The sequence below is a fragment of the Bombina bombina genome, chromosome 1 (assembly GCF_027579735.1).
Source record: "Bombina bombina isolate aBomBom1 chromosome 1, aBomBom1.pri, whole genome shotgun sequence".
NCBI classification, from domain to species: Eukaryota; Metazoa; Chordata; class Amphibia; order Anura; family Bombinatoridae; genus Bombina; species Bombina bombina.
In genome coordinates, this window is record NC_069499.1 from 643849575 (window position 1) to 643863343 (window position 13769).

The following is a 13769-nucleotide window of genomic DNA, read 5'->3' on the forward strand; positions in this document are numbered from 1 at the left end:
TGTAATACAAGGTATATTTTTTTGAACTCTTGCATATATAGTGCTCCAGAAATGGGCCGGCTCCTAAGCATAATTCCCTGCTTTTCAACAAGATACCAAGAGAACGAAGAAATATTGATAATATAAGTAAATTAGAAAGTTGATTAAAATTGCATACTCTATCTGAATCATGAAAGAAAAAAATTGGGTTTCATATCCATTTAAAGTGCTCTGGTTATTTTAATTTTTTGCAATCTGATACATCAATTTGCTGGAATTATCTGTTCGTAAATTAATTGGTAGATTTTGGTCCTAAATGGATAAACATGGTTAGCAACAATATTTAGGAATACCTTGGTATTAAGGTTATTAAAGTGAAGGTCAACTTAAAAGTACAGCCTTACGGCATTGCATAGACTTATAAAAATGAGCAGGAGTTTAAGTCATGAAATTTTTTTTTTTAAATCTCTATTCTTATATTTTTACCTTTTTTAAACTGCTCCGTCGATAAGCGCAGCACTCCCGCCCAGCATCTTGTTTGACAGATGACGATTCCTAAACCAACTAATCCTTGTTTCCCCTCCCCCACCCGAGCGTTCAGCCCCTTTGCGTAAACGTCACGGCCCGGGGGGGGGGGGGGGGGGGACGACAAGGATTAGTTGGTTTAAGATCGTCATCTGTCAATCAATTAGACAAGATAGCGAGCGGGGGTGTTGCACTTATCGACGGAGCAGTTTAAAGGTAAAAATATAAGAAAATAGGTTTAAAAAAATTCATGACTTAAACTGCTCATTTTTATAAGTCTATGCAATGCTGTGAGGCTGTACTTTTAAGTTGACCTTCACTTTAAGGGGAGTAATGAGGTCTAAGAAGACTTTCTCCTCTCTGTTATGTTACCAATAACTTTGTCACTACAATCTGACAAAATCTTGATTTCAGTTTCATTATTCACTTATGGTCCCTGCAGCTGATAAAAAAAAAAAAAAAAAAATCAGCCTCATTGGTAGAAGCGGCTCTAAAAATGATTAATTTACAATGGGTAAATCAAATTATATTTTTAAGTTTAATTTTTAATTTGGTAATGCGAACACAGTTTGGAATTATTTGCTTGAGTACTTTATTTTTTCACTAAGGCTGCTTGCTAGTCACATAGTACAACACACTGTAGGTCATAAACAGGACACAGATGTTGGGCGTGGCATACTCAGTGGCAATCGCTTGCTCAGGAGCTGCTGCAATATGTGAGGTTTAACACTGTGGGTTGACACAGCAAGAGACATTTTGTACAAAAATAAGAGGCTCTAATGAGAGACTTATTTTTGCAGTAATATATTTTCTCTTCCTTTTCTCCTGTTACATTTTGCCTGGATTTCCTTAGTGATTTTCCTTTTTTTTTTTTTTTTTTTGAGGGGGGGTTGGAGGCAGTAGGAATGCTTTTTATTTTTGCATAATTTCTTCCTCACTTTAGACAGTTAAAACACCTATAGGAATACCACTGGGTATGACAGTGAATGGAATGCAAATTGTTAATTTGCATATCCGTTATTTCTTTGGAAATGAGCTTTATTTTAAAATACACCGTTAGCTTATGCAATTTACTTTTCAGCGTTTCCAGGATATCTCTAACAGTACAAGAATGTTTATTCTATTAGATATGGTTACCAACCAACTGATAATTCATTTGCAAATCTTCACATGGGTAATGTATGAATTAGTGACCATCATGTTCCATACCATGTTTTTTATTTTATTTTTTTGGAATAAGTTTTGGATCACTCCTTTTTTTTCTTTTACACCATTACATTTTTAACATATTATTTTACTTCTTTTCTAATTTTTGTTTGACCTCCTGAATGTTTTGATGATTCTCTAGAACCAACGAAACGTATGCTTTCCTTCCAAGGGCTTGCGGAGTTGGCTCACCGTGAATACCAGGCTGGGGATTTTGAAGCAGCTGAAAGACATTGCATGCAGCTTTGGAGACAAGAACCTGATAACACTGGTGTTCTTCTGTTGCTATCATCTATTCACTTCCAGTGTCGCAGACTTGACAGGTATATATGAGAACCTTATTTATTACTCTATTTTGATTATAACCAAGGTATCGTATGTGTGTATTAATTTCTTTTAAAGGTTGGACACATTTGTCAAATATGTAGTAAATTAGAGTGCTGGAAAAAAGTTTTGTCACTCACATAAGTTGCAAATAGTATTATAATGTTGACTGTAAATGATGTATAGAAAAACCTTCAAGACGAGGTATATTGGGCATGTTTGGAGCTAGCAAGGAGCTGTTAATATACGGAACAGGTCTTGGCAAATCCAAAATTCACTGCTTTCAATTACTAAAGGCCTAGAATTTTGGATCCCTAACTTTCTTAAAATGCCTTTAAATATTTTTACTTTCTATAGGTCTGCCCATTTCAGTACTTTGGCAATAAAGCAGAATCCACTGCTTGCAGAAGCTTATTCTAACTTGGGGAATGTTTATAAAGAACGCGGACAACTTCAGGAGGCAATTGAACATTATCGACATGCTTTGCGGCTAAAACCAGATTTCATTGATGGTTATATCAATCTGGCTGCAGCTTTGGTTGCAGCTGGGGATATGGAGGGGGCAGTACAGGCCTACGTCTCTGCCCTTCAGTACAATCCTGTGAGTAGTAGAATGTGACTAATTTTACTAATCTTAATTACCATGACGGTTTATTATAGACATTGCTTGGTATTTTTATAATCTTTAAAGGGACTGTTAACCTAAAATGTAGCGCCCCATAAAATGTTTATTTCAAAGTATAATGTGTATTCATTATTTTAATTTTTAAGTTTTGTAATTTACCTTCAAATATATGTTTCCCATCAAAATGCTTTTGTGTACATCTTTGTACTTAATTGCTGTATTATTCCAACTATAACAATAACTTAAAACACCTGTTAAGCATTTTTCATTTATTTTTGTTAAAATTGAATTTTTAACTTTTTGGAATTTGTACTGATATATATATATTTTTTTTAAAAATCAGGATTTGTACTGTGTTCGCAGTGACCTGGGTAACCTGCTCAAAGCCCTAGGTCGCTTAGAAGAAGCAAAGGTAGGTTTATCGCATTCTTGTATGTTTTGTTCCACCTTTTGTGTATGTGAGCTTTGTCTCACTATAGAGTTATAATAGTGTTAAGGAAGGATGCTATAAGATGAGAAGCATGATTTGAGGGGGATAATAGTGTACAGCTCATGCAGTGAAGAGCTGTTAGTGTTTTTTTGTCTTTTAGGATTTTTCCAATTTTTCAGGTACTACTAAATCCTCACAATGACTTAAATTGACAGAAATCATTGTGGTTTTATCTTGGCCTTCCAGTTGAATTCTGGTCTTTAAACTTAAGTGGCACTACAAACTCAAAGCCCTTTTTATTTATTTTATATCCCCTCTGTTTCCCCATTCAATGTTCCTTCTCTTTGGAAGAAAGGCTGGCATATAATTTGCTTATCCAATGTTGAATTTATCTATATTATACTAAAGAAAACTATAGCCTCAAAGTAATTGTAAAAGGACAAATGCTGGTTTGTATTTAGAAAATGGACTGATGAAAAGGAAGTAATAAGATATAAAGGTGGCTTCTAGCAGTTAGCATTTGTAATGTATGCAATTTTCAATTATTTTTTTAAAGCCATGTTACAGCTTTGCACTTGTTTGTAAACTGTAATTGTAAAAACTGTCTGCCTTGTTACAAGCCACCTTATGCGTCTGCGCTGCTAGGAAAAGGAGTTGAAGAAACTAGAGGCCAAAAAGTAGAATTTCCTCAGTTTCTTCAGACCCCACGCGCATGCGATCGCATGGAGTGCGACTGCAGAGTAGCTGTCTACTTGACATGAGACCGATGGGGGGTTGGTCCTGTTTTTATTCAAAACATCAGGGAGGGGTGTTGAGCAGATATTTTTATCTATGGTGAAATTAAAATATACATAAAGCATATCTAACTGGGAGTTTCATTTTGAATTGTTCTCTGCGACTGGTTCTCAGCACTTCATATGGACAGCTAACACCTATTGCACTTCATTTCTGCTTCAGCGCCACTGGCATAAGAGCAAACTGCGCCCGCTGAGGATGCTGGTTTCTTTTTCAGAGATCTGGAGACACCTAGTTCAATCTTTCTTTATCAAGGTCTTAAAGAAACAATTGCATTTAAGTAAATTCTGCATAATTAATTTGTAATCAGTGCATTTCCAATATCAAACCAGCTTTCTAATTGATAGCTAAAATTAGAGTAATCAAATCTAAGAGCCTTTCTTCCAGCCATGCACTTTGCTGCCAACCCAGATTTCCTGCATGATAAAGATATAATAAAAGCAGGTTTGACATGTCAGTGTCTAAATCATAGAGCATATCCAAAAACATTTCACTTGCTTTGTTGAGATCTTTTACTAATGATATTGTTTTATTTTCTCTCTTGTTTTTGGTTTTTTACCACTGATATTGTATTTAGAAGGTTTCAGGTGGGTGAAAACTGCTATTCCATGCGTAAGGTGCCTCGCTGAAGGGAGCTCGAGGCCTGGATCTAGGCAGACATACACCTCCTCCTCTTCCAGCAAGGAACGCACCGAAAAGTCACATGAGAGATATATGGTAACGGGTTTGTAAATGCCACAACAAAACCATTTGCTCCATGCCTGAATCCTTCTGTCTTGTGGCTTCAAAAAAGTTTAAAGTATTTATTTACAAGCAGATTAAAAAGTATATACTATTAGCCACAATTCTTTAAAGGAAACTGAGTAAATGTTTAATAAGGAAAAAAATTGGGAGTTAGTTTAGTTGTAAGCTTCTAACTTCTTCCAAATGTTCATTATTTTTTCCTTTATTATTTTATTTATTTTTCTTCTTTGTTTGGACTGAATCGTTCTGCTCCACATCATGCGCTGTGAACCTGCAGTAGCGCAAAGGCTGTGCCGCGTATGGCGCTTTGCGTGGGGAGAAGATTGCGTGAACAGTCAACTTGATTGTTAACCTGTAGTCTTTAAGTTTCCAAATGTAACTTTTCACCAAAAAATCTTAAGTAAATTGTTATTTTGTTATAGAATAAGTATTTCTTCATCTTGGTTCAATAGATCATGTTGGCTGTTGACTTTTGCCAGCATTTTTGCGATGCGCAGCATTAGCATAGTGTTGCTATTTAGCATGGTGTCGCTTGCGATTCTTGCGCCTGCATTACAGGGACCTTAACCTATGTGCAATGCTATCATTTCTGGTTTTTATGAAAGTGACCATGTATGTTTATAGATCTGTGTTTTCATCAAGTGAAGCATTGCATTTTAAGTGAATTTACATTTTCAAAATTATTTTCTGTGGCGTTACAAATAACTGATGGGGCAATAAAGTAGTTCTCACAAATGGTGACTTTATACGTTATCTTTATAATAGAGTTGAACTTAAAAATGGTGGCTTGTATATAGGTTTGGGTTTGCGCTTGCTTAGGTTTCACCGATTTGCGCAGCAATTAAAGCGCTGGCGGGCCTATGCTGCAGGTTCACTTTTTTCTATGTAGAGAGGGTATTCTGACATCTCTTCTTTTGTCTTTGTTTTATTATTTTTACCCACCCTTCCTCCCTATACTCCCTTCCACTGTTTTGATCCTGTCAAGGCATGTTATCTAAAAGCAATTGAGACACAACCCAACTTTGCAGTTGCTTGGAGTAATCTTGGCTGCGTTTTTAATGCTCAAGGAGAGATCTGGCTAGCGATTCATCATTTTGAAAAGGTAATTTTTATCTTTCCAGTCAAGAACCTCTGTTGCTAATTCACCTATTTTTATTAGACCTATATAGTTTTGCACATGTAAAATGATAGTAGTTTTTTTTTTTTGTGTGTTTTATATTATTCTAAAGCTTCCAGAGATAATCCTAGTTTTTTTTTGATCATTCGGTAGCTAGAAAGTTTTGTTTTATGTTTTCTCTGCAGGGGCAACTAGCTAAAATGTTACTTTATATTTATTTTTTATATAATGTACCTAGATGTAGCATTAATCTGTCACGGACTTCTCATTGTAGGCTGTAACTCTCGATCCCAATTTTTTGGATGCTTACATTAATTTGGGCAATGTACTTAAAGAGGCTCGAATATTTGACAGGTAAGACTGAATTTGCGGCATAATATGAATAAGTTGAAAAGGATTTTTTTATTATTTTTTTTTTTTTGCCAGGAGCCACTGAGTGTATTTTATCTTTCCCATTTTGTGGTCTTGGAAGCAATAGATTAGGTTTTAGGGTACACTGTAGTGTTCTAACTTACTTTTATCATCAAATTTGCTTTGTTCTTTTGGTATTCTTAGTTGAAAGCTAAACCTTGGTAGACTCATAAGGTAATTTCTAAGCCCTTGAAGGCTGCCTCTTATCTGAATGCATTTGACAGTTTTTCACAGCTACAGGGCGTTCATGTGTTTCATATTAAATAACATTGTGCTCACGCTCAGCACTAATTGCATGAAATGCAAGTCGGTCAAAAGATCTGAGATAAGGAGGCAGTCTGCAGAAGCTTAGGTACAAGGTCATTACAGAGGTAAGAAGTATATTTCTATAAGTGTTTATTATGCAGATCTGAGGAATGGTATATAAAGGGATTTTCTTTCCAATGGCAGGGAGAGTCCACAAATTCATTACTGTTGGGAATACAACACCTGGCCACCAGGAGGAGGCAAAGACACCCCAGCCAAAACATTAAGTATTCCTTCCACTTCCCCAGTAATTATTTGCCTTGTCTACTAGAAGGTGCGGTTTGGGGTTCCCTGAAAGCCATGGAACCTGGTCGCAGGAGGAGTCCTCCCCCTTTCCATCAACATTCTGGAACTGAGGGCCATCTTAAATGCCTTGATATAATGGTCCGGCTTCGTTTTGTCCGTTTTATCAGATTCCAGTCGGACAACATTACTTCAGTCTCCTACATAAATCATCAGAGAGGAACAAGGAGTTCTCTAGCGATGAGAGGTGTCTTGCATCTTTCAGTGGGCAGAGTCTCACAATTGCCACATCTCGCCCATTCATATCCCAGGGGTGGACAATTGGGAAGCGGACTTCCTCAACAGACAGACCTCACATCCTGGGGAGTGGTCATTCAATTAGGAGGTGTTCTCAGAGATATCTCTCGTGGGGGGGTTCCAGAGATAGATCATGGCCTCTCGTTTCAAAACCAAACTACCCAGATACAGGTAGAGATCGAGAAATCCTCAAGCAGTGAATGCGTTAGCAGTTCCTTGGAATTTCAAGCTTATTTATCTATTTCCTCCGCTGAGACTCATCCCTCGGGTGATCGCCCGCTTCATGCAGGAGCGTGCCCCAGTGATCCCAATTGCGCCTGTGCGGCCACGCAGGACTTGGTTTGCGGACCTAGTGGGGATGTCGTCCTAGTCTCCTTGAAGGTTGCCTCAGAGAGTGGACCTTCTTCACCAAGGTCCATTTTTCCACCAAAATCTTGATTCTCTGAGGCTGACTGCGTGGTGATTGAAAGCCTAGTGCTGTCCAAAAGAGTTTTTTTCTGACAGTCATTGATACTCTGATCCAGGCTCGTAAGCCTGTTACTCGTCGTAGTTATCATAAGGTATGGCACACTTATCTCTTATTTTGAGGTACAATGTTTCCCTTGGCACAAGGTGAGGATTCCTCCCATTCCTTTGTTTCTCCAAAAAAGGTTTGGTGAAAGGTTTGCCAGCTATTTCTCTCAGGGGGCAGATTTCTGCTTTTTCTTTGTTGCTTCATAAGAGGTTGGCTAACCTTCCTGATGATCAGTCTTTTGTTCAGGCCCTTGTTAGAATTAGGCCTGTGTTTAGACCAGATGCTCCTCCTTGGAGCCTCAATCTTTTTCTTCAGCAGGCTCCTTTTGAACCTATGCATTTTGTTGATGTTAAACTTTTTGTCTTGGAAAGTTTGTTTTTTTTGCTATTTCTTCGTCTCGCAGAGTTTCTGAATCATCTGCCTTGCAATGTGAGTCCCCCCTTATCTGGTCTTTCATGCAGATAAGGCTGTTTTATGTACTAAGTTGGGTTTTCTTCCTAAGGTTGTCTCTAAGCGTAATGTCAATCAGGAGATTGTTGTGCCTATGTTTTGTCCTAATCCTCCTCCTTCAAAGCAACGTTTTTTGTTGCACAATTTGGATGTGGTGCAAGCATTTAAATTCTATCTTCATGCTACCAAGGATTTTAGGCAATCTTCTTCCCTGTTCGTTTTGTACGCTGGCAAGTGTAGAGGTCAGAAGGTGTTATGCCATCTCTTAGCTCCTCTTCTCCTTTAAGAAGGCGAGGCATGAAACCTTTTCATCCAATAAAATATTTCTTCCTCCTTTTCTCTTTGCTTGGTAGTGAACTGTTAACAAGCACAGATTTCTGCCCAGCACGCTATATCCTGTGCATGAATCAACAATTCTGTTCCTTACAAGCAAGCTGATAATATACCTGTTTTGTATTCCTTCTACTCATCTCATCGGAATTTCACCGAAAGATATCTAGAACTTGTGGATGTAAGTCCTCATCTCCTCTCTCAATTCCCTACAGAGAACCAGCGACATCCATCGGGGTAACCGCTACCGATTTGCTTATTCAGACGACCCGCCCCAAACCAAATTGGTGACGTCGCCGAAGGAGTGCGGCTTTCCGAACAACATAACCTTTCCGGTGCTTCATCGAACATCAACCTGAGCATTCTGGTAAGACTGTCTTATTTCTGTTGCCTTCACATTGCTCCGTAGTACCAATGTCTTACGTGCCTGCTCCCTTCACTGCAGTTAGTATCTTAGCCAGTATAGCTAGCTCAAACCACACTACTGGAGTTCCCTAACTCGCAGCCGTTACCCCGCAATAGTGTGTGTGTGTTCTTAGCTTCACCGCATATCAACTACCAACAGTTTCTAAACTATCTAAAACATCTCCACAGGATTTTTTCTTTGTAGTTATTCTTATGAATCCTGTACTCAACATTAGCTACAAATTTTTTATATGTTCTGTAACTTTTTGACAATAGCAAATGTAACATTCCTCTCATGGTTCTGCAGTTGTGATTCACATTTATTGTTCTCTTTCAGCAGACACTGAAAGTAGTTACATTCAACTCCCAACGATTGTTACAAAAGGCCTCTGTGACTACTCCTTTTTTCTTTTTGGCTGAGAAGTGTCATTCATATGGCCTATGTGGAGGCGGGACAACAGCTTCCTGGGAGGATTACAGCTTATTCTACCCATGCAGTATTTTCTTCTTGGGCTTTTAAGAACGATGCTTCCATGGAGCAGATCTGTAAGGCGGCTACTTGGTCCTCTTTACATACCTTTTCTAAGGTTTACAAATTTTATGTTTTTGCCTCAGCTGAGGCTCTTTTCAGGAAAAAAGGGATTCAAGGGGTGGTGCCTTCAGTTTCACCCCCCTGTTCATTTTGGTGTGTCGAGTCCACAAACCCTCCCTATTCTCCTTTTACGGCGACAGTTGTTTCCTTATCTTCCGTCACCTCTATACCCTTAGTGTATCTCTTAAAGGGACACTCAGGTTTTATTACTTTTTCATGATTCAGATACAGCATGTAATTTTAAACAACTTTCCAATTTACTTCCATTAAAAAAAATGTGCACAGTCTTTTATATTTACACTTTTTTTGAGTCACCAGCTCCTACTGAGCATGTGCAAGAACTCAGACTATACATATATGCATTTGTGATTGGCTGATTGCTATCACATGGTACAGGGGAAGTGGAAATATACATAACTTTGAAACTTGTTAGAATAAAATCTACTACTCATTTGAAATTCTAAATAAATTAAATTGTATTGTATTGTCTTGTTATCTTGCATTTGTTGATTATGCAAATCTGCTGTGTTTACTGGTCCTTTAATTTTCCTGTCCTTCGGCTGAATTACTGGGGAAGTGGGAAGGATACTTAATGCTTTGGCTGGGGTGTCTTTGCCTCCTCTTGGTGGCCAGGTGTTGTATTCCCAACAGTAATGATTTTGTGCCAGGAAAGAAAATATTTTATTAGGTAAGCATAAATTTTGTTATCTATCTTTTTAAACAATAACATTTTTGATGTTTACTATCCCTCTAAGTAGAAAAATTTTGTATTTAGAGATGATGGGCTTATAAAAGATCTAGTTATAAAGGGGCTCAATTTAGAAGAGTATATGGAAAAGCCAGTATTAAAGTGATGGTAAATCCAAGCGTTTAACAAATGCTAGGATTTACCATCACTAACAATCGAGTGGAGTTTAAGTAATGAGATGTAAATAATGTCGCTAAACTCACCCTTTCTGTGCCGTTGCAACTCCGGCCACCCACAGCACATCGATCTCCTTCAATGAGTTGACGTTTGCACCTCTGAACCAATAGCTGTGCGTGTTAACTGACAGTGTTCAGTATGCTTGCACGGCTATTGGTTTAGAGGTGCAAGCGGCACCTCCTTGGTAAAAGAGCGATGTGCCGTGAGCAGCCGGAACCGCTGAATTAAGCGATGTGCAACGGCACAGAAATGGTGCGTGTAGTACCCTTTTTTACATATCTCATCACCTAAACTCCACTTGATTTTTAGTGATGGTAAATCCTAACGTTGGATTTACCATCGCTTTAAGTAGGGGGTGAAGCAAAATCAAGTGCAGTTGTGATATTCTTAGTGGTGGAATTTCAACCTGTATGAGAGATTCATAATTGTTTTGTAATAATAAAATTGGTGTGCTACCATGTCCATCCACCAAAATGAAAGCTACTATAAAGCAAAAATTAGCTTATATTAACTTTTTCCAATGTTTGTTGCACAAATTATCATTACTCAAATGATTTATGCAATTTGTGCTTTGGATAGTGTAAGTAACATTTATAAATGACATAAAATGTTATATTATTGCAAGTATTAAATTGGCTGCACCTGGCTACTTCATAATGCCATCTAGCTGGCAACAGTTTCTTCGAAGAATACTGCACTAGTGTAACATTTTCAGTTACATAGTGGGGATGCCCTGAAGTGAAAGATTCACTGCATGGCATGCACTATACTTTTTTTTGCTTTGAGGCAGGTAGCAAGTTTGAGAAATGCTGAAATTCTTGCTTAAAAGGGACACTAAACCCAAATGTGTTTTTTTTTTTTTTTTTTTAATGATTCAGATAGAACATGCAATTTTAAGCAACTTTTTAATTTATTTCTATTATAATTTTTTCTTTGTTCTCTTGCTGTCTTTATTTAAAAAGCAGGAATGTAAAACTTAAGAGCCGGCCCATTTTTGGTTGAGAACCTGGGTTATGCGTGCTTATTGGTTTGCTAACTGTATCCACCAATAAGCAAGCGCTATCCATGGTGCTGAACCTAAAATGAGCTGGCTCCTAAGCTTTAAATTCCTACTTTTTAAATAAAGATTGCAAGAGAGCGAATAAAAATTGATAAGAGTAAATTAGAAAGGTACTTAAAATTGCATGCTCTATCTGAATCGTGAAAGAAAACATTTGGGTTTAGTATCCCTTTACTTGAGGGTAAATGCAATACTTGCAATTCGATACAAATTTAGCAGAGATGTTTTTTTTTTTTTCTTAAAAAAATGTAATTGTAAGACACTTATATTTCTAATTGCGGCTTACAGCCAGTAAAAGAGGCAACACGCACCCTAGGTTTTTTAGTTGCTGCTGCTTTGAGCCTGGATCGAAAGCAGTCTGTTATACTATAGCAGATTTATTGTTAGTTTAGGTAGGGAGAAGGCTTTTCACAGACCTTTTAAGTTTGAACATTTTTGGACTCTTACCAATAGCCTTGTCATGGCTCTATTTCTTTAAAGACCAGCAATTACTGTTTGGGCATTTCAGTTTTTTTTTTTTTTTTTCTTTTATGTTTTTTTTTTTTTTTTTAGGAAAAAGAAAATTTATGCTTACCTGATAAATGTTAAGACCCGATGAGTCCATGGATCATCTTAATTACTAATGGGATATTCACCTCCTAGTCAGCAGGAGGAGGGAAAGAGCACCACAGCAGAGCTATTAAATGGCTCCTCCCTTCCCTCCCACCCCAGTCATTCTCTTTGCCTACGTTAGTGATAGGAAGAGGTAAAGTGAGGTGTTAGAAAAGATTCTTCAATCAAGAGTTTATTATTTTTAAAGTAGTGCCAGAGAGTGCTGCTTTGTTCTAGGGTGTAGCCATAGTCCATATCATTCTCTACAGTAGAGCTTTTGGTGGCTTTAAAGCAATGGGAACTTGTGGGACATAATTCTCACTGTGCCTCCTATACATTGATGCTGCCCTAACTCTGATGGCTTAAGTAAGATTACTCAGGCTCTATCCTTTTTCCACAGGGCTATGTGAGGGAGAGGACCTCATAAACCTGCTGAGCTGCCCTGCTGTCGGGTAGATTTTAAAGGTAAGTGCTAACTTTTTATTCTGGGTCTGGGAAGATCTTAGAGGAAGTGGAGCACTTTATTTGGATATAACTCCTTTATTGGGACATTCCTCCTATTCCTATAAAGGGAGGGGATCCTGTGACAGCACATTTTTAGCAGGCACTGGGGCTAAGAGGACTAAGTGTGGCTTGTACTCTGGGTGCCTCAATCACTTGGGGCAAAGTAATAAGACTCAGGAGATGATTGTTTGGTTCTCTCACTTGGGCTAAAACGCAACCTAACATGCGGTAGCACGATCGTCCCCAATTTCTAAACAGAGTATACATAATTGTGTGGTTCAGTTAGCTCCCGGTAGCCTATCTATACATATTAATGGCGACCGGGAGATTGTTTAGTGATACGCCCACGATGGGCGGATTTACCTCTATCTCAAGGCACAGACATAATGAAAGTGCCGGGAAATGGTGTGTTATCACGCTCACAAGGGGCGGAGCTACATTGAGGCTGTGTTAGATTGCGCTCTCCACCTCAATTACATATATCGGAAGACAGAGCATCTAACAGTCATTACTTTTTTTTACTTTTATTGACGTATCTATACAAGGAAATAAACAGTATGTATTTTTCTGTCATTAAACTGAGATGTTAAATGAGTCGTATTGCATTTAAATGGGCACCTCAGCAAAATATCTGAGGTGTAAGTAGGTGCTTCAATATTTGCTTGTTCGTCTACCTCATTCCTGCGTGCAAAATGAAAAAGTTAGTTTCAAATTTAAAGAGACAGTAATGTTTTTTTATCTTAATTTTATTAAAAGATTTTCAGTTGTTAATTTGTTTACTTCATCCTTTCTGACTTAGGATGGTACAAGAGCACACAAAATAAGGTTACTTTTTAAAATTTAAAGAAACTAACGTTTTTTATGTGTCAATTTTTAGTAAAAAAAAATTAACTTTTTTTTTTTTTCCTACTCCTAAGGCTTTTTGCTGTTAGGAGTCTGACAATGGTCAATCTATGCCCAAATTTCTCCTGTGGTGTCCCAAAATTTTTTATGGCCCACATGCAGTGCCCTGCGCTTCCTCTCACACTCCACTCGGGGTTATTCTGCATTTCATGCACTTTGTTTTTCCCATGTGGTAGAAAACATTACTAGAGGAATTATTTCAATGATTGATTCAGTAGTTGCTATTCCGAATGGTTCTTCCCTGTTACCTGAAAGAGGAAGATACTTCGGGATTATCTGAGAGTGAATCCTCAGACTCAGATGAATAATATCTTATTTGATCCTGAGTTTGTTTTTTTTCTTTCAGTTTTCTATCTTGAATATCTCCATTTGTTACTTTAGGAGGTTTTAGCTACCCTGGGAGACTTGGACGCTACTGGTGTACTCTATCCTAGTGCGTTCAGTAAATTATAAGGAATGGAAGAGACCGTATTCCCTATATTTGAAAAGATGT

General features: G+C 37.8%; 1 protein-coding gene across 2 annotated transcripts in view; it reads left to right on the plus strand.

Moving 5' to 3' along the window:
- OGT (O-linked N-acetylglucosamine (GlcNAc) transferase) overlaps positions 1 to 13769 on the plus strand; it is a 138858-nt gene that overhangs the window by 9621 nt on the left and 115468 nt on the right. Inside the window, exons 2-6 of one of the 2 annotated variants that reach the window (XM_053699104.1) lie at positions 1853 to 2033; positions 2392 to 2635; positions 3003 to 3071; positions 5614 to 5730; positions 6020 to 6099. In XM_053699104.1, coding sequence (XP_053555079.1) covers positions 1853 to 2033; positions 2392 to 2635; positions 3003 to 3071; positions 5614 to 5730; positions 6020 to 6099 — 691 coding nt within the window. The remainder of the gene's footprint in view (positions 1 to 1852; positions 2034 to 2391; positions 2636 to 3002; positions 3072 to 5613; positions 5731 to 6019; positions 6100 to 13769) is intronic. The other variant, XM_053699105.1, reaches the window with a different exon arrangement.